Below are 20,310 nucleotides of genomic sequence, written 5' to 3'. Positions count from 1 at the left end.
CATCATTGGTCGAAGCACCGTTCATTTCTGCCAACTCCTGTCCGTGAGACCTGTGTCATTTTACTTCTTGACAGACGGAGACCCGAAGAATCCCTTGACCTTGTCCATCCAACCGCTTTGCTTCTTCTCGTGGATATGTTGTTCATTTCCCGCGCCCCCTCGTCCAACGTGGTGAGACTCTACCTTGGCAACACGCGTGGCAGTCTCGGGAACAACTTCTGCATCGTGCGGCACGTCTGATGTTGGCTTCACCTCATGCTCAATGTTCCCTGCACCACCGCGACCTGCCGAGTATGGTCCGTCACCTTGGTTCCCGACAGGTCCCTCGCGCACTATCCCTCCATCGACGTAGGTGTGGTCGTCGGGGCCTATGTTCGCGGCACCTGAAGGGTGTTAGTAAGTCGGACTGGGTAACGAGGGGTGCTGAGCCTACCTCCGCGACCGTGAGAGACGTTGGCCATACTTGTACAGTGGAATCTGGGGATCTATCCGGATCAGCCAAACTGTGCAAATTCTGATTGCACAGAGCGCAGTTTTGGTGAGTGGCGTGGTTATTTAATATGTCAAGGTGCCAGAGGAACAGGGAGACGGCCCCACAAGCCTAGGGCAAGGCTGCGTGGGAAAAGTCGGAGAAGTCACTTACCGCGGTGTTACGCAGTGATGTCGATGTTTTCGAGGTGTAAATTGGTTAGATTTTCAAGTTGTGGAAGTTGAGGAGGGCCGAGGCCGCTTGTTTGGAGATTCTGGAAGAAGCAGAAGGTGAACGAGAGTGAGTCGGCGGGTGTTGATATGGGCAGAGGTACTCGGGGCTATCCGAGCAGACCAAGAAACTTGAATGCCATGACAATTGCAACTGACAAACTGCAATTGAGGTCGGAGCAAATAATAATGGCGTGACTTCCGTCCAGCGCCCAGCGCCCAGCGCTCAGCGCCCAGCGACCGCCATTGTCAGTTTGCTCAAAATGACGTCCAGCGACTGACAGCTAGATGGAGACTACTGCGTAAATAGCAGACAACGGGCTTGCCAGGCTTGCTTTTTGACGTGAGCCAAGATTCGCTAAGCTCTCATGCCCAGCCTTGCGCTATCAATGGCCAATCCCAGTCGCCCATCCACCCATTCATCCTCCTGCTAGGTACCAAGCCAGTACCGAGTCCGAATTACGAGAGCACCGAGCGCTTTCTTTAGGTAAGACTTGTCAACGTACCTACTTGGTCATCGCATGGTGGTCCTACGCAGCGTAAATTCATAGTGGAGCTATCAAATATCCCATTCTTTCAAGCCAGTGCCCGGTGTCATGTACAGTAATTCATTTAACCGCCCGTCCAGCGCTGGCTAGTTATCCTCCATCTTTTTCGCGTTCTCTTGACTTGGTGAGCACGGTCTACATCTTCGCAGTCTCCTTCTTCTCCTGGGGGCCTCCAGTTGTGGGCAGGCCCATGAAGATCTTGAAAGAGTCGTAGATCATCCATTGCAAGCCGGTCAAGGTTCCAATCATGACCTAGAGAGTTTTGAGCATTAGCAGGCGCATTCACTTCCGCTGTCAGGAGCTGCAAACTCACAATTCTGACGGGAAGACCGTTCCAGAGACCCGCGAATCCAATCTTGGAATAGATGCGGCTCATGGCACCACCGAAGCTCTCACCAGGAGCACGATCCGCGTTGAGTTTGCTGACCATGACATCCGCAGGATGTGACACAATCGCGCAGAGAATACCAGCAAGATAACCACCAACAAAGGCCACACCAGTTTGAGCGCCCTTGCCGTAATCAGACTTGCTGCCCGGGAGGTAGGCGTAGATGGCGGCAACAATGTTTTCAAAGGAGGCAAACTTCATCATGGTATAGGGGATCTGCCGGCCCCATAGAGGATAGAGACCCTTGTACAAGCTTCAAGCTGTCAGTATTACTTGACATCTGGATCCTGCAGATTGGACTTACCCGCCAATCCCTTCTTTGGCCGAGATTGTAGACAGTCCATTCAAGGTACCGGAAAACGCGGGCGGCATGGTGGTCTGCATGCGGACCTTGACGGCTTCGAACGGGCAGAGTCCAACGTCGGCAATGAATTCGGCCGAAGCAGAGGCAGTCAAGTAGAGAGTGGTCTTGTATTTCTGAGCGTTCTCCTCACCAGCCAACTCGGAGTACAAGTGTTTGAAGTATTCATAGAAGCCATATTTGCCAGCTCCTTGCACCGAGTAGCCAACGAAGGTCGGCCCAAAACCGGTAAAGATACCCCGGAAACCTTCAGTCCTGGCGATGGTGCTCCAGGCCTGAAAGTTACCCTTGTAGAGGTTGGGGTCGACCTGACGACGGCATTTGACGAGATCGAGAGGTGTGACGGCTGCGTGGGTGGTACCCTGTGTTGTTGGTTAACTCCGGAAACATAGCGGAGGAGCAAAACCATCGACATACGCATGCTAAGATACCTCCAACGGTACATGCGGCATAGTACTTGGCAGAATAGAGCTCGATTGCTCCAGCTTTGGCTTGGGCCTTTGCGCTGGCCTTCTCATATTCTTTTTGGGCAGCTTCGCTCAGTTCAAGCGCCTTGTCTTTGGCAGCATCGGCCGCACTCCATGAGGAGAAGAATCGACGCTTTTCAAGGTTTTCGGTAGGTTTGGGAGCAGGCTTGTAGTATGGGGAGGTGGGTGTGAATGCCTGGCACAAAGCCGCCGAGTTGGGGAAGAGCCCGACCATTGTGCTGTATCCTGATCAGCTTATCTCCGGGAGTCCAATTGAGTAGGTTGAACAAGCTATTGACAGGAGAAGGCGGAGGGATGGTGCGTGAGCTGGAGAAATACCTCAAGTCTTGATGGATGAACAGACTGCGGCAGATGGATGCTAGGTATTGTGGAAATGAGCGACGAGTGACGATAAAAAGTTGAGAGGTGAAGAGGGAGCAAGTCAGTTCAAGGAAGCGAGCAACAGCATGCGCGGGACCGAGGGGGACCAAGCTGTGGGCGTCAGTGGGCGTCAGTGGGTGCCAGTAGTGCTATCGTCACAGCTCGCCGACCCCAACGTCCACTACCTACTGGTTGGCCGCTGCGGGCCTGGGGAAGGTGGCTCGGTGGGTTTTGACCTCCCTCCCGTTGCTCCAGCAGGTGCTGGTCCGTGCTTTTCCAGCTGGTGCTAGTACCAGCAGTACGTCACAGCTACGGCCGCGCATAAAAGCAATCAGCCGCAATTATCACGAGGTCCGAGTCGATCGTAAAATTGAGGCATAGCTTTTGTGGTTGGCCCATTCCAGCCAGCAACAACATCTCGACTCTACAATATACCAGTGATAGCATGTTCAGACAATAGCGGTCTATGAACTTCAAACCTCTATCGCTCTGACGCGACACGAACGCAACCCATGGATCATTCTCAGTCCCTTCTCGAGCAGGGCGTGCCCTTGGGCCCGACGCTCGTCCCGCAGCCCAACGGACTCCCTCCTGGCGAAGACGAACGAGCTGCCAGATTGTCGACATGGGCAGACAAGTATCGCGGTGCCACTGTGGCGGACCTAGATCTACCACCTGCACTCTCAACTTCGCCAAGCACGTCACTTGCTTCTGCCATGCTCTCGGCTTCATCTCATGACTATTCGCACTTGACGGTCCTCTCTGACACTACTCGCTCCCTCCTCGGCTACCTGCCCATTTCGCAATTGAAGCAACTTTTCGAGTCTGGACGCCTGCAGCCCTCTGACCCAGTATCAAAAGCCATGGTGAAATTTCAGCGGCGCGGAGGAAAGAAATACCAAGTAATCACAATGGAGACCGAGCTATGGGAACTTGAAGGGTTTTTCGAGGACATTGGACCGCTGGCGACAGGTGAAAAACAAGATTTTGCCGTCGTCACCGACGGTGGTAGAAAGTTCGTCCTAGGAGTCGTCACGAGGGGTGATCTGGAGGAGTTTGTGAAGAGAAGGCCGGCCTGACCTCCAGAGGCCATGACATGTTGAGAGCCTTGACCCAGACGCCCTAGGAGCAAGCGAATATCTCAATTCGAACCTCCGTGCATACCTCTAGATACCCCTGCAAACGCAACCGGTGCTGTTTGCAATGCTCCACTTTTCTGCCGCAACTCGAAATCCATGATGTCCTTCCTGGGTTGCGTGGAAGGTACTTGTGAGTTCTCTTGCCAGCAACCTTGAGGCTGGTTAATGGGTCGACCATCGGCAGGACCAAATGCCAATGTGTATGTGGACGCCCGCCTTTCGAGCACATTATCTACAATGCAACAGAACCTTGTTCGGCCGCCCCCGCCACCTAGAACAGCCAACTCTGCTAGGCCCAGGTGTGAAACTGGAGAATTCTGAGATGTTTTGGGCTCGCCCCAAAGTCAAACATTCAGACGTTGCTCCGCCTTTAGCAACAAGGTCAACAATGGATTCAGGCATATTTACAAGGAGGACCTGTGGGCTCTCCTGGATGCATTTTTCCGGAAGATTATGCGACATGCAGGAGAAACATTTGTACAGTCAGTCTGATACGTCGGTGTCTTAGTCGAAGATTTTAGCTGCCACAGCAAGCGATCAAAACCAAGATACCTGCCTTGTCCTGGCTGGGAAGGATCAATTTACCACACACGGCTACGCTTCATGCCAGCCGCACAAATGCCATGATTCGTACTTGCCAGTGGATGGCTTTTGCCAGCAAATCCACTTGCCACTCCAGGACTGCTATGAGAGAAACCTTTATCTCGGCGGCAACTGCAACGCAGAATTTCCGTTTTCCTGCCAGTCATTGTGTACCAGACACTCTTCCTTTGTCGACCTCATTCACCACATAACCCTCTGTATTAGCCACGAGTCTTGTCTCAATATGGACAACCGTTCTATTCTCATGTCAACATGCCTGAGTCGATCAAGGACCTCCCCTCCGACGTCTTCCAGGAAATGCTCAACAGAATGTCTTATTCTCCTATAGCTAGTGACAGGGCCGTCATCAACTGCCTTTTGACCTGTTCGCTGTGGCGCCTTATTGGAGAATCGATCTTATACTCCAATGTCTCGTTGATCGACGCCCAGCTTGTCAAATTCTGTAAATGGCCAAACCATGCTACAAAATGGACGAAGACCGTGACAATCGGAATCGAACCAGCCTATTACTAGCATGGGTCTGTCCTCAGTGTCAGTGAAACACGGCGCTCAGGAGCGCTATGCCGCGGTTGTCCCTGATTGTTGGCTCGATGTTAAAATTGCAAAAATTCTCGTTCCGTGTGACCTATGAGGGACGTCGCCCTTTGACCATGGGATTTGCCTTATGCCGCAATGAGCTCAAAAACATCCCTGCACTCTCTACCGGTATCAGTCCGAAATTTGGAAGTCGATACACTGGTGCTATGGCTGCGGGCCGGACTCGGCGCACCTCTGCACCACGCTGAGATGCTTGATGCCTCAACTGGACAACCTATTGTCTGAGATTGGCAGGGTTATGTGATCATTTGCTTCCAAAAGACGTGACGGTAAATATGCTCTTGCCCAGTGCCGGAGTTCGAATGAGAGGCGATTCCCTCCATCCAAATCGTTGGCGAACGAGGTCAACATTCGTCAAAGGCGGAGAGGGTGAAATACCCCAACCATAACAGGACATGAATTGCATATGCCTGGTTAGATCCTTCGCATCTGGCACTCCATAGTCATGAGACCTGCAACACACTATGATATGTGAGACTGTCAATCTCAAATTTCTGAGCTGAAGATGTGAAGCGGGCTAGAGGGGGAGAGCTGATCTCGAATGCTGGCAATCCACGTGACAAGGCTGGAGCTCCCCTTTTTGTGCCCCTTCCTGTGTCTCTCGTGGTGCGCGAGACTTCTCCTTTTGCGATTTGAATTTGACATCGGATGTTACGCAAATTTCCATTTTATGGGTAAAGGTTAAATCTACACACAACCGGCGGAAGCCAGGTTGGTCAGTCCTGGCTACTGCGCAAGCTCATGACGGCTTGACTCGGATGGTCTGCTTGGGTGGGAAGTTCATGGCAGCGTGGCTTAGAAGTGTATGAACTGCCGGGGACGGAATCACGGCCATGACGATGTACAACGAGACAGGAAGTTTGAGCAGGAACCTCTGATTTCTTCATGATCGTCTAGAAAGCCTCCCAAGAATCTACGTTTCCATCATCGTTGTTATCGTCATCAGCTCAACTTGTGACCAACCTGAGCGTCTCCTGCACCGTGTGATACACCGGTTTCAGAGCAATCAAGAAATGGTCCCTGAGTTATCGGCGCAGTCGAAGACTTTGGAAATCAATCCATCGTCAAAGGCCTGCTTGATCGACACGGCAACCCCGTACCTGTGGATCCGTGTTAATTGATGTTCTCTGGAGAAAAAGGGACGAAGAAGAGAATGAAGAAGAAAAGACAGAGGGGAAAAGATAGATAGGAAGTCATGCTCTTTTGAGAATCAACGGGAAACTTTGGGGGGGTTCAACTTACGTTCCGCCAACGACCATGAAGAGCCCGACCAGCACAATGAGGATATGGAATCCGTAAAAGGCCTTCTGGGAGGCGCTGCCTCGAGCGTAGGTCTTGTAGTCGTACATCCACAGCATGGCCGGGAAGATCAAGCTGAAGGGGGCGAAGCACAGAGACCCCGCCAATCCCAAAAGATAGTTGAGGATGGGAACGGCCTCGGCGATGATGAACCCCAGGACTCCCAGAACCAGGTTGCTGCCCAGCCAGGTGGCCCAGTGGGCGACCGTGTTGGCCTGCAGGTGGCGGGAGTCGCGGAGGAGACGCACGAAGATCAATTTCGCCGCGACGTGCTGGTAGATGCCCACGCCGATGACCAGGCCCGGGAGAGCGATGCCGTACGAGATCTTCTTGAACAGCGTGCCTGCGCTGCCGAACGCCGGGGTCGCCAGCCACTGCCCGCACCACCGGTAGATGACCAGCGAGAAGGTCAGGTACATGGCGCCGACGAGGATGCCGGCCACGATGGCCGCCTTGCGGTAGTCGCGGGGCCGGCGCATCTCCGAGATGACCGGTAGATACATCTGCGAGCCGCTGCCGGAGATGAAGATGTTGGCGCTGGCCGTGATGCCCGCCACGAACCCCGGATGCGCGATCGCCACCCACCCGAGGTCGAAGTCCCCTGTTTGCGGCGCTGCGGCGGGTCGGTTCTGCTGCGTCACGGCGACGACGAAGATGAAGACCGCGATGAAGAAGGTCGTGAACCCAACCCACGTCAACCAACCCAGACGTGAGAAGGTCCGCACCGACGAAAAGCTCGTGATCAACACGGCCGAGACGAAGCTAAATACCACCGTGCACGCGCCGTGCTCCGACAGGGCGTTGAAAGCCGTCGAGCACGACACGATCCCCGCCGCAGTGATCAAAACCTGAGCAACTAGGATTTGCAACCCGACCAGCTCCTTGCCCACGCGGCCCCAGATGAGGCCACACATGTCGGCCAGTGTGTGGCATTCAGGATGGCGGTTACGAAAGTCGCCCAAGATGACGGCCGTGTCTATTGCCGGATTAGTTTTCCTGATAGCCATACTCAGTGACCCCTGGGGCGAAGATAAAAACTCACACGTATTCAGCACCTCCCAGCCGACGATGGACAGAGCTCCCCCAACGGCTCCCAACGTGGCCAATGCCCCCGGCACGGCCAGGATGCTCATGGCGAACTGGATCTTGAGGAAGATGATGGTGGCCCGCTGCCAGCTGACGGTGCGGAACTTGACGCCCTCGTGGTCATCCTTGAAGATCTCGCGCGCCTCCAGCGTCGCTTCTTTGTCACCGCCCTGTAAAGAGACATCGGACTGGGGAGAGCCGGTGATGGCGTCGCTGTGGATCTCAGCCGCCGTCTTCTTCTCGTAGATAGCCATATTGCTGGCGTGTCTTTTGTCTTCTTTTTTTTTCGTTTCTTTTCTTCGGCCGCTCTCGCGCCCTCGACGTTTTGTCTAACGACACCTCTGAGGACAACAAGGCCACAGATTTTCAAGAACAACCCCGAAGGAGGAGGCGCGGTGGAGGGAACAGGAGAATAGAGAGGGAAGAAGAAAATCCCACATCTCCAGAGTGGCGGTTCGATCCCACATGGCATTTCATTAATATTTGCTCCACTTATCAATTCAACGGGGCGATCACATCAGGGCAACAGACCCTCAAAAGATTCTAGACCGAAAGAGATGAGTATTCGGACATGGCCCCCTCACTTTGATAAGGACCACACCCAAGGAATATTAACCCAAGCCGCCGCGATCGCAGCTTATCAGTACCACAGCCGCCTATCCACCTCCCTAAACCAGTATGGTTTGCGTGGGGTTCGGTCCGTACACCGATAATGTGTACCAGGTATTATCTGTTTATGGGTTGAGCTTGTGGCAGATATCAAAAAGGCAAAACGTTATCCAGATAATCGGGTACTGGCCGCTTAGGTTGTGAGGGGCATTGATAAAGGAACCCCTTGGGGTTAGGGGTTCCCTTTAGTTTCCCGTATATGGGTTGTGGAGGAGGATGAAGGGGGTTATCTTGGTAGCAGAGCGAACGCGCTGTTACCTCGTGCATTAGCATCTCTCAGTCAATGCACTCTACCGCGAAACTCGGATTGGGGCGATAAAAAGGGCAACGAGTTGAAGAGCAATAGGGAAAATGGGTTAAGACCTGACGGCCGCAACGGGATGTCTATCTAATAACAATAGGATCTAGGGGTATTTTGGCCTAAGGCCTGCTCCTTGCCCTCCCTTAGAAACCTCTCAAGTCCCTTCACGCCACCTCACACCATATGATCAAGTCCGTAACCCTTTCCATCGTCTCTCTAACTCTATATTACTCACCAACGCACACCCGTCTGTGCGCCCATCTCAAACCAAATCCCCCAGAAGCCCAAGGACAGGCACGAGGCTGTTCGACAGGCCGTTGAAAACCGCCATGTTAGGCCCAGAGCCCCCCGCAGCCGAGGTATAAACTTCCTCCTACCAAAATACAAGGCTGGCTAGGCTTAGCTCTGACGAGCAGACGCCGATAATTAACCAGGTGAACAATGTTCCCTTAACAGCTAGTTAGGTCAATGAATGGAGTTCTGGACTGTCGCGTGACACTCTTATATCTAAGACCCGACGATGGCCCCTAGTAACAAAGCTTTGGGAAGCCTCGTCAAGGGCAAAGTGAGGCTCTTCTAGCGCGGGTCAGGAGGGACTCTATACATGGGGGAACACTTCGCTCGTATGCACGTGGATCATCTCAAACAGAGTTCATCATGGGTTGAAGGCGGTCTGTGATTGTCTCTTCTCTTTTTGTCTGCACTGACGCGCTGGATGTCTAAGGCAACTATCGTACACGGACGACAAAACCTCTGGCGAGGTCTGGTGAAATTCTAAAAAGTAAGGGGAAAGACGAGGCCGGATAGACTCGATCGCAGTCTATGGTTGACGACCATTTCCAAAACCGAATCAAGCCCATTTTCCAAGCAACGCCATCAGACCGGCACCCAACAGCACACAGAGGATCATGAACGTCAATCTTTTGTTGTCCTTTGTCCGCAAGGGGTTGAACAAAAAGTCCCGCGCCAACAACTCGACAAGCCCGGTATAGATCAGGATACCAGCCGACATGGCGTCCAAAACGCCGCTGACCACGTTGGCGGTAAAGGAGTTGGGGTTGTACGTTGTGCGCACGCCGAGACCGATGGCAATGGCAATGGGCGTCGTCAACCCGTAGGCCGCACAGAGGACCCAGGGCAGCCAGCTCCCAGGCTTGAATGGGATGGCCGACATTCTGGCACCGATACCAAGCCCTTCGAAGGATTGGTGGAAGACCAAGACCGGGTACAATGTGCTGAATTCGTCGCCCACGACACCCAAATTGAGACCGATGACGACCGAATGGAAGATGACGCCAAACTCCAGTATCAGGAATGCGGCGATTTGCTGTCGGAACGAGTTCTTGCGCAATTCATTGTCATCTTCGTCGCCGTCCACAGCGAAATCCTCCATGAATCTCTTCTCGTACGCGGATGACTTCCGTCGCTCGTCATGTTCGCGCCGCATGGACGCAATACTCGCCGCTCGATCCTGTTGTGCCTCGGTTGCTGGTCGGTCGGTGTATCCAGTCACCGCTTCTTGCAGGTCTGCTTCACTGTCGATACCGTATTTCACTTCAACATATCGTTCGGCGCCAAAGTCGAAGAGGAAGATGACAACCACCGACGTGAGGACAATGGCCGGGCACCATCTACAGCATCGATGGTCAGTTTCGTGTATCGACATGATCATACAATCCAAGACTTACGAATAAACGGCCCAGCCTCCTGTCATACCCACACAAGTTTGGGGACCGATCTCGCCATATGCCGGATCAAGGAGATGGATGAAGGCCGTGGCGACAATGACTCCTGCACCGAAATACCGCGCAAACAGGTATACATAAAGCGGAATGTGAAGACGCGGAATCCTCTTTGCGAAGACGGGGAAGAATGTCGCAGCGGATGAGACGATGAGGATGACGAACAGTGCCGAGATTCTGGCACCAAGTTGTCCATTGTAATCATTCCCCGACGCCGCAAGGGCACAAATGACATCTCGAGGGTCAGCAGAGGTCAGGTTGACGTTCTCTGGGTTGAAGGTGCTTCCACCAAAGTCTGTGGAAGAATTGGACGACATGGTGTTGGAATTTCAGGATTATTGAAACATGAACTGGCCAACAGATTCACGCAGGAAGCGCGTACCGGCCTTTTAACCTGTTCGACACGGATGAGGATAGCCGACTGCAAGGCCTCGCGGTGAGGTCAGGGTGCCTTGCCAGTGTCAAGGATTGCCCGAGCAAAAAGTGAGGACCTTAAGAGTACCGGCAGCTCACTAAACCCGATGCAGTAGGTACATCTCGATTTTCCGCATTAACAAAAGCGAGATACAGCCTTGCCTCCACAATAACCGAAGCGACTGGGTCAGAGTGAACGTTTGGCTGATGAACTGGAGCCATTGTATTATGCCGGATGGGGAACGCTTTTGACGCAGGAACCCCCACGGGAGGTTGCACTCGGGGATCGTTGATCCTCGCGCTTTCGCCAGTGAAATCGAGGACCTTACCTCAATCCAGCGACCTTTCGTTCTTTTTCACGATTCTACTATCTCTTTCGCCATCGCTCGGCTGTGTTCCGTTTGTTCTTGTTCCACTATTGCCATGTGGTTGGCGGGCAGGGTTGCAAAAATCCACCTTGACTTCATAGTACCATGGGACATGTCAGCTCAAATCTTACGAATTTGCAACCAAACTGTGGCCATCATGCAGGTAAGGGTGGTCGAGTTGTTTGATTCGAAGACCATCTTGTTGGTACTGGCTGATCGAAGTCATACGATGACTTCCTGTGGCAAGAGAATCCTGGGTCGGCGACGAGGCGACCACCGACACCCTGAGGGCTAGCCACCCTGAAGGCGAGGCTCGAGTAATAGTACTTAGATTAGTGAAAAAAGCTCAAACGGTCCCAAATAAATCGGTCTTTAGTCGGCCTCATTGTGTAAGAGAGCCCCAAGAATGGCGGCAAATCTTCTCGCAATTTCCCAATGCCCTATCCGCCTTAAGAGATCTGTCAGTCCACTAAGGGCCGCATTGGTCTCGGTTGTGGTAGGCTTTCCGTGCTTATAGCCACTTGCTTGGAAAAGCAATTTTGCAGGGTTGACGCCAATGGTTTTGAATTCTGGAAACTCCAGGGCCTCGGCGGCTCCGGCTGTTCGCTGACCACCGGCTTGGGATCCAAACCGAGTATAGCAAAACCAGGCGATACCCGCTCGGAACATCGCCCTGGGTACATGGATTGCCGGCTCAAAGCCAAGTGGGAGACTTTCCAATTTCTTTTGCACGATCAGTCCGTGAATCACACATCTTTTGGCTTGGTCTGAGTTCGCCCAAGCTGTAACTGCAAGTTGATCCTCAGGTGACAAGTCTGGCCCATTTCGCCCAATTGCTCTCTCTAGAAGATCAAAATCAGCGAACATGATCATAAAGGCCAAATGCCAGAGAATGCTCATGTCCATGTGATCTGCTTCCCAAACAGCCGATTCTTGCAAGAAGTTCCGATAAAACGACGTCAAGATGTCCAATATCTCTTCTGTCCTTGATGGAGTTGAGCGAGCATTGATTCGATTTTCGACAATGTTTGCACATATGCCCTCCAGTACTGTATATGCTGTGAAATAGCTGTTGCCGGGGATTGCAGCAAGGTCAAAATCCAGGTGAGCATCGATAGAAGCTGGAGTAGAATTGAGGGTTTCGAAATTGCTGGGGTCATTAAGATACGATTGGCGCCAGTCTTCAGGCCGAGTAGCCATGAACGTCTGATTTGATGCGGCAACTGGTAGTTGCCGGGAATTGTGGCGGAGGAATGGTTCGTGATGGAACATGGCAGCAAGTTCAGCGTCGTGTATATGCACACTGAGCGCAATTCGGATAAGTTCTTCGTTCTTCGCCCATTCCCTCCACTTCTTGTCCAATTCGGCGGAACTGACGTTGAGGTCTAGTCCCACCATCTTCTTGGTTTTGAAGGTCGACCAGCGTCGTGCCCAAGAGATTAGCGTCCCGTTGAATGCGTCGACAATTGCAAGATGTTTCGGCTCTCCAGACAGTAAACCAAAGGTTTGTCCAATTATAGCCGTCTGTATGAGAGAGATTCGTTGGTCCACACCTTGGGCAACAAGCCGATCCCAATTTGCAAGGACGGCCTTGTGTAATCTCTCGAATATATGTACCCCCTGACGAATGGCATGGACGCTGCCCGTGAAGAGGCTGCCAACTGAGCATATTGACAGCAAGACCATGGAGTTGGCCTTGGAAGGACGAAACGTGGGTGCATGCACCACTGGGAATACTGGATGGAATCGTGAAAAATACGACCTGACACAAAGATTCAGAAAGTCCGCCGATGGAAGGGTCTGTTCCTGAATCGGGCGGATTTGGAGACTTTGCGTCAACGTCTGACGATATGTGTCGTCGACTTCGTCCCGGGATCCAGGAGGTGTTGCAGGGCGCGATCGCGTCACTTCATCCTGCGCGTCATCGTTGGCCATAAACCAGAGCCTCTTCGTATTGGAGACGGGTTTGTAATTGCTCCAACCAAACGTAGTGTACGGGCTTTCCGGCCAAGCAGGGCGCAACTCTGCCATGGTAGCGACCAGAGGAGTGTCCAAAATCCCACCGTGCAGGTCGCTGTCTACCAGCCAAGAAGGAAACTGGGCCTCGAAATCAAAGTTGAAGACGTCGATCGAAGTGTCAAACCCGCTCCCTGGCTGGTCGGAGTGGACGGCATTTGAGTAGACGTCAGTGGCGGCGTTCCTGGCCATTTGACCCTCTTGATAGTCCTTCTTATTCTTGAGATAGTCCGCGGCCGGCACGTCCAGAGACGAGTTAATGTTGGAAATGAGTATCGGGTCATGCTGTTCTGGCAAGATTGCAGAGCCATCAAGCGGTATTGGGTTGCCGGCAAACGCACTCTGGTCATCCTCTGGTCCAAATAGATTACTAGTCCGTCGTTTGTCTTCTGCGATGATTAGAGCGATATCTTCTGCTGAGTGGTCCTTCTGATGCCGCAGCAGTGTATCGCTAAAAATGATCTAAGCACAAGCAAATGCGCTTGATTTGCAGTCACCACTTACTGCCGACCATATTTCCTACCACACTTTGCGCAGACGAAAGGTTTCTCCTTGGTGTGAGATCGGACATGCCTCTCTAGGTGGTCGGTTTTGGCAAATGTCCGCCCGCAGGTCGAACATTGTCTGATTTTGGCGCCCCGGCGGCCCCGCGGACCATGTTTAGGAGCTGGTACCGTAACGGGATCAGGCATTGCCGGGATGGAGCAGATTGGGGAACGAGAGCGCCTCCATATCAATGTGGCCGGGAGATTGAACCACAGACTGTCTGCTCATAACGTGATAGAGGGAGGAAGAAATTCCCTTGACTTGTGGGGGACACGGGGAAGAAGAAGCGGCCTGGTCGAGCAAATCTGGGGGGAATTGGGGGCTTGGCACAGTCCCGCCCGAGGAGGGGAAGCCGCGGCCCTGGATACGCAAGCCTGATGGATCCTGGCAGCCTTGTCGTTGCGATTGAACACGGTGCATTATCTAGCTCTTGATCATGATTTTCGACTGCATTCTTATCCTATCCATTTCACATGGCCATTGAGGACACGCATTTGATGTCCACCTCAAGTAGATGTCGGCGCTCTGGTGCTTGGCCGAATCCCAATGCACCGGGAACCATTCCAGTCAGCCGGGACTCTTCAAGGGCTCACCGATTATGTCTGTCATGCCAGCAGCTCCAGTTTCCTAGGTTCGCAAAGTTCAATAATTCTGGGCAAACGAGCTCACAAACACTCTCATAACACCGTCAAAGACTCAACGGTGCATTTCCCCCACCTCGTCTTCTGTTGGTGGATTGTGGGGAAGGTCAGCTACAAAAATGTGGGACGTTTCACTCATAGGTGTGTAGGGGTTCGTCATTTCAGAAACAGCATGGGAACGAACATCACACCCATACGGCCATTGCCCTCGGTGTTTCCTTGCATAGCCGCCTGAAGCTCAGTCAGACTGATGGGTTGGTCGAGGGAAAGTACCAACATTCCACAGGCCTCGTGAATGACCCCACAAATAACGTCCCACGTCAGTCCCTTCCCGTGCCTGGAGCGACCATCAGATTTTCAGTCTTTCAAAGCTGCCGACAAGAAGGAGCTGGTGTCTGTATGTTCCCAATATAATGGAGCAAGCGACTTGGTCCAAGAAAAAAGGTGTGGTTCGTGCCTCAGCAACCTATCCTGTCATCGATCTATAGATCAGAACGAGAGGCACTACTTGAATAGAGGGACCCGTGATCTCTCATCGACCTACATTTGGCATCATGTCTCAAAGGACACCTGATGTTGAGGATACTGGTGTCATTATATGCGGCGGTGGCCCGACGGGAACGGTGCTGTCGGCGCTGCTCGGGGCAATGAAAGTGCCAAACATCGTCCTGGAAAGGGAAAAGGACATCACCACCGATCCTAGAGGCATCGCCTTGGACGAAGATGGAATTCGAATACTACAGTCGATTGGAATCTACGATAAGATATACACAGAGATTGGGACGTGTGAGTAATCCCCCGCTCTGGAGCCTTGTTGTCAGAATATGTGCTTGGGCTGATATCACTGGGGGAAAAAGGTATGGAGATATTCAACTTCGTCACTGGCAGTGAGTCGAATCTATACAAGAAACCACTGCTCACTATGGATTATACGACTACGGAAGGAGGCACCGGTCATGTTGGGTTTATATGTCACAAGCAGCCAGCAATGGAAAAGGCGATTCGAGACCAGATCCACAAAATCCCCTTCTCGGAAATCCGGACCGAGTCTACCGTGACTGGGGTATCTGAGGATTTCCAACGGGTGACCGTCGAATACAAGGACGCACACGGAGAGGTTCGAAAACTAGCAGCTCCATTCTTGGTGGGAGCAGACGGGAAGACGGGCTACGTCAGGAAATGCTACCTTGAGCCGAAAGGCGTCATCATGCAACGATGCAAAGAGTGAGGTCTTAGCCTTCATTACCGGGAGGTTCGTGCTGACCGGGGGATTTAGGTCGGACTACGAGGAAACCTGGGTTGCATTGAACTGGCAAATTTCTTTGCCCACCGAGAAGACTCACCCAGATTTCCCCCTGTGGCGGCTCGGGTACACGCCCGAACAAGTCTATGATCGCTTCTTTCCGAAACAATTCCGGTTCCTCTGCAATCCTAAGCGAGCTTCGGTGTGCGGGAGATTCGGTCTGCAGGCGGATCGGCTGTGGAGGTTCGAATTCGTTGTTCTGGAAGGCGAAGACGGCGACAAAATGGCCACGCCCGAGGAGACCAGCAAAATCATCTATCCTTATCTCACCCATCCCGGCAGCTGGTATGGTCTTCAGCATCCAGTCAGATTCCCCGAGGACTGCATCAAGACCTTGAGATCTCGGCCATTTTCTTTTGTGGCGCGGAGTTGTAACAAGTGGTCCCTGGGAAGGGTCATCTTAGCCGGCGATGCGGCTCATGTCTTCCCTCCTTTTGGTAAGAAAGAACCATCGCTTTCGCGGATGCTTGCGTCAGTTTGACCCCTCTAACTGGCAGATAGGCGGGCAAGGTATTGCTTCTGGATTTCGCGATGCTTCCGCCCTGGCGTGGAGACTGGCGTTGCTACACCGGCATCCGACAACAAACCATGAAGCAGTGTTGACAGCATGGTATACCGAACGCAAGCAACAACTCGAACGCTCCCTAGCGGCCACCATCCAGAACGGGGCGTATGTAACAGAATCGGACCCCATCAAGGTCTTCATTCGCGAATGGTACATGTGGGCCATCCAACTTGTACCCAGCTGGAGGAAAGAGCTCCAAAAGGGCGCCCGAGCGCTAGGGATGACGAGATATCGATATAGCCCCGGACTTGCATTTGTGGGGGAGATGGGAGGCGGCCTGCTCCTCCCACAAATCTATGCTTTCAACTTCAGGAAGAACGTGGTCGAATTCACCGACGACTTGATCTTCTCTTCCGAGAAAACGGGGTTGTTCCAGCTGCTCGTCTTACCGGACAAAGCCAATGAGATCCAGTCACTTACAAGAAACATGGAGAACATCGGCCACTTCTCGGGCAACTTCATCCGGGGTGAGGAAGCCACGATCCTCATTCAGTCCACAGAGGCATCCATCTCGGCCGAAGATATGCCCACCCAACACGTGGCCCGTATTGCATCCGCCGAGGAGTTCGCGACAGACCCGCGTCTATGCAAGAACCGACCTCCCCCAATCGGTTACGAGGAGCTGCGGCTTCGTAGGGAAGTCCGGGGAAGGAAGTACGTGATTCTTAGGCCCGATCGCTTTGTCTTTGCGGCTTGTGATACAGCGGCGGAGTTGAGGGAGGCTGTAAGCAAGCTTCCAAGCGCGTTGCATTTGGGTTAAGCCTTCATAAGTAAGCGTCGCCAAATGGCACGAGTGACCGACGGCTGCCTCGTTGAAAGACAAAGGATGTAATTATAAGCAACGAATGTGGAAAGGCGCGGTCCCCAGCGCTGAACGGGGATCCAGTGGATGATATGCCCCTTCGAGGAATGGGGGGCGGTTGTGTTTGCTGCTTGCATCATAGCATCCGCACAAAGTACTGGTATCAGTCGGGGGTGTAAAAAGCTTTGATGGTTCCGGGGACACATTGAGAAAAGCTCTTTGTCTGTTGGTTCCACGTGGGTTACACTATTACACACCGATTGCTCTGGCGAGACGATGGGGGGGCCAGGGCCCGCAAGCACAGTGGTTACATTGATCCATGCAGAGCAACGGATGGAGACTGTGCGATGGAAGTGACCTCTTGCCTTTTTCTTGCCAGCTCAGCCCTTTATTAATTAGAGTGTTCCGCTAACGGCATTCACTTCGGAATGCATCACCGGGCATCCTCGCTGAATGATTCCTCCCCCTGGACGGAATCAGCCGGATTCGGCAACCGTTTCAGCTGTGGGCCCCGGCCCAATCGCAATCGCGAAATCCCGGGTCAGGGCCGTCACCGTGCAGCTGTCCATTTGCGAAAGTTCAGCCTCTTATCGGAATCCGACAGCCCACGGCCTGCGCCAGAGCTGGGGCTTTGCCCTGGAAGTGACCAACAAGGGTTGCTTCTATCACTTGTGTCCAGAGCGGTCAAGATATCCGAGGGTTTCTCTGCTCACGCTAGAACAAGTTGGCGTACTTGATGATATGACCATTGACCAGATGGGCTGGACAGGGGACAGGGACCCTTGACCCCCCTTACGGCCATAGGCATTATTATTGGAATTTGGTGTGGTGTTGTTCCAGCCCAACTTCAGCCCGGACTACGGTTCCTCGTACTTGGAGCCTTGTCTACCCTATCGTTGCCCCACGACTATCGTATCCGTAGCCATTGCGTCGCGTGGACACTACTACTACTACTACTGTACTGGGTGTTCAGCTCCCCTTTACTCTATATCTCAGAACTCTGTCCGCACCTCACCGCTGTTCCCGAAGTCCTGCTCTGACTTTGCCAGCCTCCTAGTTCTTCTCTCTAAAATCACTGCTGATACATTGTCAATCTCTTCGCCTTCACCAGCTTCGGAGAAGCCCAACTTTTGCTGCTTAGATTTCGGTAGGCATACGCTCAAGCTCCTTCTCATAATGGCCGAGGTGTCACTTGTCACCCTGCCACCCGAGATCCGGCTGCAGATATGGTCCTACCTTGTCCGACCGACGACGATCTACCCTTGCGAGTGCGCCACGAGAGACGAGCAATGTCAAGCCCATCGCCTGGGCACCTGCTGCCACAACACCTCCACGTACCAGCACTGTGACAACCGCATCCTCCGGGTCAGTCGTCAGATCTTCGAAGAAGTCCAGCCCGTCGCCAAGCGGGCGGAGCAAGCGCGACTCTTCGTGCTGTGCAACAATCTCTGCCTCGACAATTTCTTCAAGTCCCTGGACCCGAGGGACTGGAAGTGGGTCAAACATCTGAGGGTCGATCTGTTCGTCGGCTGGGGCAACGACAACCAGGACGACTGGTTTCTGTGCCAGATGCACCGCTGGGCGAGGAGGTATGTGGCCGGCACCTTGAACAAGTATGATCAGGGGCGCGAAGTCTCGATCCAGCCGGCCCAGGAGGCCAGAGAAGACAAGAATGGGAGGAGGACGCTCACTGTCGACATCTACCTTTCGTGACAACCCACAGAAACAGATCCTGACCTGCGCACTATCTAGCTGGTGGCTGTATGTGGCAGTCCTGTGGCCGATGGTGAAGCGCTGCTGGTTGCATACCTAGGTCTGGCTGGGAAACCCCGACGGGTGCCGTGGGCTTCCGCACTCTTCCATCATCATTACACCATCATATCAGACGGTCAACAAATTTTTTGCCGCTCTATTCTAGGGATGATTCATGGACCCGTTCTGATGGAGAAAGACAACGACATCGGCGCCCGATAAGCACAAACCTTGGGTGTGTCAGCGAAATCGTCCGGCAAAGATAAAAGGCGCGGCAGCCTCGCGTCGCCTTGCCGCGCCTCTTGGCGTTGACATCACGTGACTCTACGTGGGTTCTTGGCATCACATGCGCGACGCGCAAACAACAACCCAAGTGCCACCTCGTCCCCTCACGTCGATGCAACCGCAATCAAGCCGCTTATCCCTCCGACGCCCTTCGCGCTCCGAATAATGATGATTCCATCGACAGGGCCGAACATTTCCTCATATGGTTCGGCTCCGTCGAATTTCCTTGTACAGCAGTTGTCAGGCCTCCCAAATCGGCCTAGTCGGGGAGCGCTCTTGATGCGCTAATCGACCATATATCATTCGATAATTCCAATACAGGGTATCAGGTTGGCGGGAACCGAATGTAACCAGAGATCCTTTTTGCTGCATAGTGCTCACGGTGGGTTTCTTTTTACCGAATATTGTTTTCCCACCACAGCTGCGCCGCGATTGATATACGATGTTGCTGTTGCGCAACGTGGTCAGTCATGGACAATCCTTTCCTACCCAACGACACAGAAAGGGAGAGTGGTAGAGTCTGCGGTGCCTGAATTGACGAGTCTCTTCTTTTTTTTCCACATCCTCCCCACCCAAAAACATGTCTTCACGAGAGCCAGGGCCAGAGCCAGCCTTCCCGACAATCTCCACGGAAAGACTCTCGCTGCGGCTCTTCGACCCAGCTCGCCCTTCCGACTACGACGCCCTCTTGGCCCTCTACGACAGCGACATCGTCAAGCGCACGCTGGGCAACCCGGGCGTGTACACGCGGGAGGACATCGATTTGCGCGCCAAGAGATTCCACCCTCGTCCCAAGGACTGGGATTCTGAGAAGAGGGGCCCCTTCCCCTCGCACGCCTGGCACTTCATCTACCTCCGCGACGGGACGGATATCGACACGGATGCTCCTCAGGGACAGGGACAGGGACAGGCCGTCGGCTGCATCTCCCTGGCCCACCGCCACCCACTGCCCTACCCGGATCTAGGGTATACCGTTATGGAGCCGTACGTGAACAGAGGCTACGCGACCGAGGCAGCCAAGGCCGCGTTGCGTTGGTGGTCGGACGAGATGGGTGTAGAAAATATCTGGGCGGCAGCATTTGATACGAATGTGGTCAGTCAGAGGGTCGCAAGGAAGATCGGGTTCGTGGACGGAGGGGAGGTTACGGTGTTGCTGGATGATGCCGTGGTCAAGCAAGGCAAGGCTTTCGTGCAGCCCGGGATGGGGCGGTGTTTGGATGGGTTGACTGTTGATGTTCGGCAGAAGTGACCTCAGCATGGTCCCTGCGTGTGTGCTTGGGCAATAGTTCGGTCACGTATTCAGCGCTTTTTCTTCCCTACGGCTTCCTCCTGTCCCTG

The 20,310-nt window shown here is 53.3% G+C and overlaps 10 protein-coding genes across 10 annotated transcripts; 5 read left to right on the top strand and 5 right to left on the bottom strand.

Moving 5' to 3' along the window:
• Positions 1 to 60: 60 nt before the first annotated feature.
• Positions 61 to 461, bottom strand: Z520_05482 (uncharacterized protein; the record flags this gene model as incomplete). Its single annotated transcript, XM_016775985.1, has 2 exons — positions 61 to 383; positions 434 to 461. 2 exons carry the CDS (start codon positions 459 to 461, stop codon positions 61 to 63), a joined length of 351 nt encoding a protein of 116 aa, XP_016633144.1.
• A 921-nt stretch (positions 462 to 1,382) lies between these two features.
• On the bottom strand, positions 1,383 to 2,698 carry Z520_05481 (uncharacterized protein; the record flags this gene model as incomplete). The annotated part of the gene is made up of 4 exons (XM_016775984.1): positions 1,383 to 1,499; positions 1,561 to 1,888; positions 1,940 to 2,358; positions 2,414 to 2,698. The coding sequence occupies 4 exons, from the start codon at positions 2,696 to 2,698 to the stop codon at positions 1,383 to 1,385; spliced, it is 1,149 nt and encodes a 382-aa protein (XP_016633143.1).
• A 658-nt stretch (positions 2,699 to 3,356) lies between these two features.
• Positions 3,357 to 3,923, top strand: Z520_05480 (uncharacterized protein; the record flags this gene model as incomplete). Its single annotated transcript, XM_016775983.1, has 1 exon — positions 3,357 to 3,923. The coding sequence occupies one exon, from the start codon at positions 3,357 to 3,359 to the stop codon at positions 3,921 to 3,923; it is 567 nt and encodes a 188-aa protein (XP_016633142.1).
• Positions 3,924 to 4,838: 915 nt separating this feature from the next.
• Positions 4,839 to 5,099, top strand: Z520_05479 (uncharacterized protein; the record flags this gene model as incomplete). Its single annotated transcript, XM_016775982.1, has 1 exon — positions 4,839 to 5,099. The coding sequence occupies one exon, from the start codon at positions 4,839 to 4,841 to the stop codon at positions 5,097 to 5,099; it is 261 nt and encodes an 86-aa protein (XP_016633141.1).
• A 1,090-nt stretch (positions 5,100 to 6,189) lies between these two features.
• On the bottom strand, positions 6,190 to 7,822 carry Z520_05478 (uncharacterized protein; the record flags this gene model as incomplete). The annotated part of the gene is made up of 3 exons (XM_016775981.1): positions 6,190 to 6,283; positions 6,426 to 7,458; positions 7,525 to 7,822. 3 exons carry the CDS (start codon positions 7,820 to 7,822, stop codon positions 6,190 to 6,192), a joined length of 1,425 nt encoding a protein of 474 aa, XP_016633140.1.
• A 1,566-nt stretch (positions 7,823 to 9,388) lies between these two features.
• On the bottom strand, positions 9,389 to 10,597 carry Z520_05477 (uncharacterized protein; the record flags this gene model as incomplete). Its single annotated transcript, XM_016775980.1, has 2 exons — positions 9,389 to 10,169; positions 10,227 to 10,597. The coding sequence occupies 2 exons, from the start codon at positions 10,595 to 10,597 to the stop codon at positions 9,389 to 9,391; spliced, it is 1,152 nt and encodes a 383-aa protein (XP_016633139.1).
• Positions 10,598 to 11,434: 837 nt separating this feature from the next.
• Positions 11,435 to 13,770, bottom strand: Z520_05476 (uncharacterized protein; the record flags this gene model as incomplete). The annotated part of the gene is made up of 2 exons (XM_016775979.1): positions 11,435 to 13,529; positions 13,583 to 13,770. 2 exons carry the CDS (start codon positions 13,768 to 13,770, stop codon positions 11,435 to 11,437), a joined length of 2,283 nt encoding a protein of 760 aa, XP_016633138.1.
• A 1,049-nt stretch (positions 13,771 to 14,819) lies between these two features.
• On the top strand, positions 14,820 to 16,893 carry Z520_05475 (uncharacterized protein; the record flags this gene model as incomplete). Its single annotated transcript, XM_016775978.1, has 4 exons — positions 14,820 to 15,051; positions 15,123 to 15,489; positions 15,542 to 16,005; positions 16,070 to 16,893. 4 exons carry the CDS (start codon positions 14,820 to 14,822, stop codon positions 16,891 to 16,893), a joined length of 1,887 nt encoding a protein of 628 aa, XP_016633137.1.
• A 1,218-nt stretch (positions 16,894 to 18,111) lies between these two features.
• Positions 18,112 to 18,648, top strand: Z520_05474 (uncharacterized protein; the record flags this gene model as incomplete). The annotated part of the gene is made up of 1 exon (XM_016775977.1): positions 18,112 to 18,648. The coding sequence occupies one exon, from the start codon at positions 18,112 to 18,114 to the stop codon at positions 18,646 to 18,648; it is 537 nt and encodes a 178-aa protein (XP_016633136.1).
• A 904-nt stretch (positions 18,649 to 19,552) lies between these two features.
• On the top strand, positions 19,553 to 20,221 carry Z520_05473 (uncharacterized protein; the record flags this gene model as incomplete). The annotated part of the gene is made up of 1 exon (XM_016775976.1): positions 19,553 to 20,221. One exon carries the CDS (start codon positions 19,553 to 19,555, stop codon positions 20,219 to 20,221), a length of 669 nt encoding a protein of 222 aa, XP_016633135.1.
• Between the last annotated feature and the right edge of the window lie 89 nt (positions 20,222 to 20,310).

The sequence above is a fragment of the Fonsecaea multimorphosa genome, assembly GCF_000836435.1.
Source record: "Fonsecaea multimorphosa CBS 102226 unplaced genomic scaffold supercont1.9, whole genome shotgun sequence".
Taxonomy (NCBI): Eukaryota; Fungi; Ascomycota; class Eurotiomycetes; order Chaetothyriales; family Herpotrichiellaceae; genus Fonsecaea; species Fonsecaea multimorphosa.
This window is presented reverse-complemented; position numbering and strand designations above follow the sequence as displayed.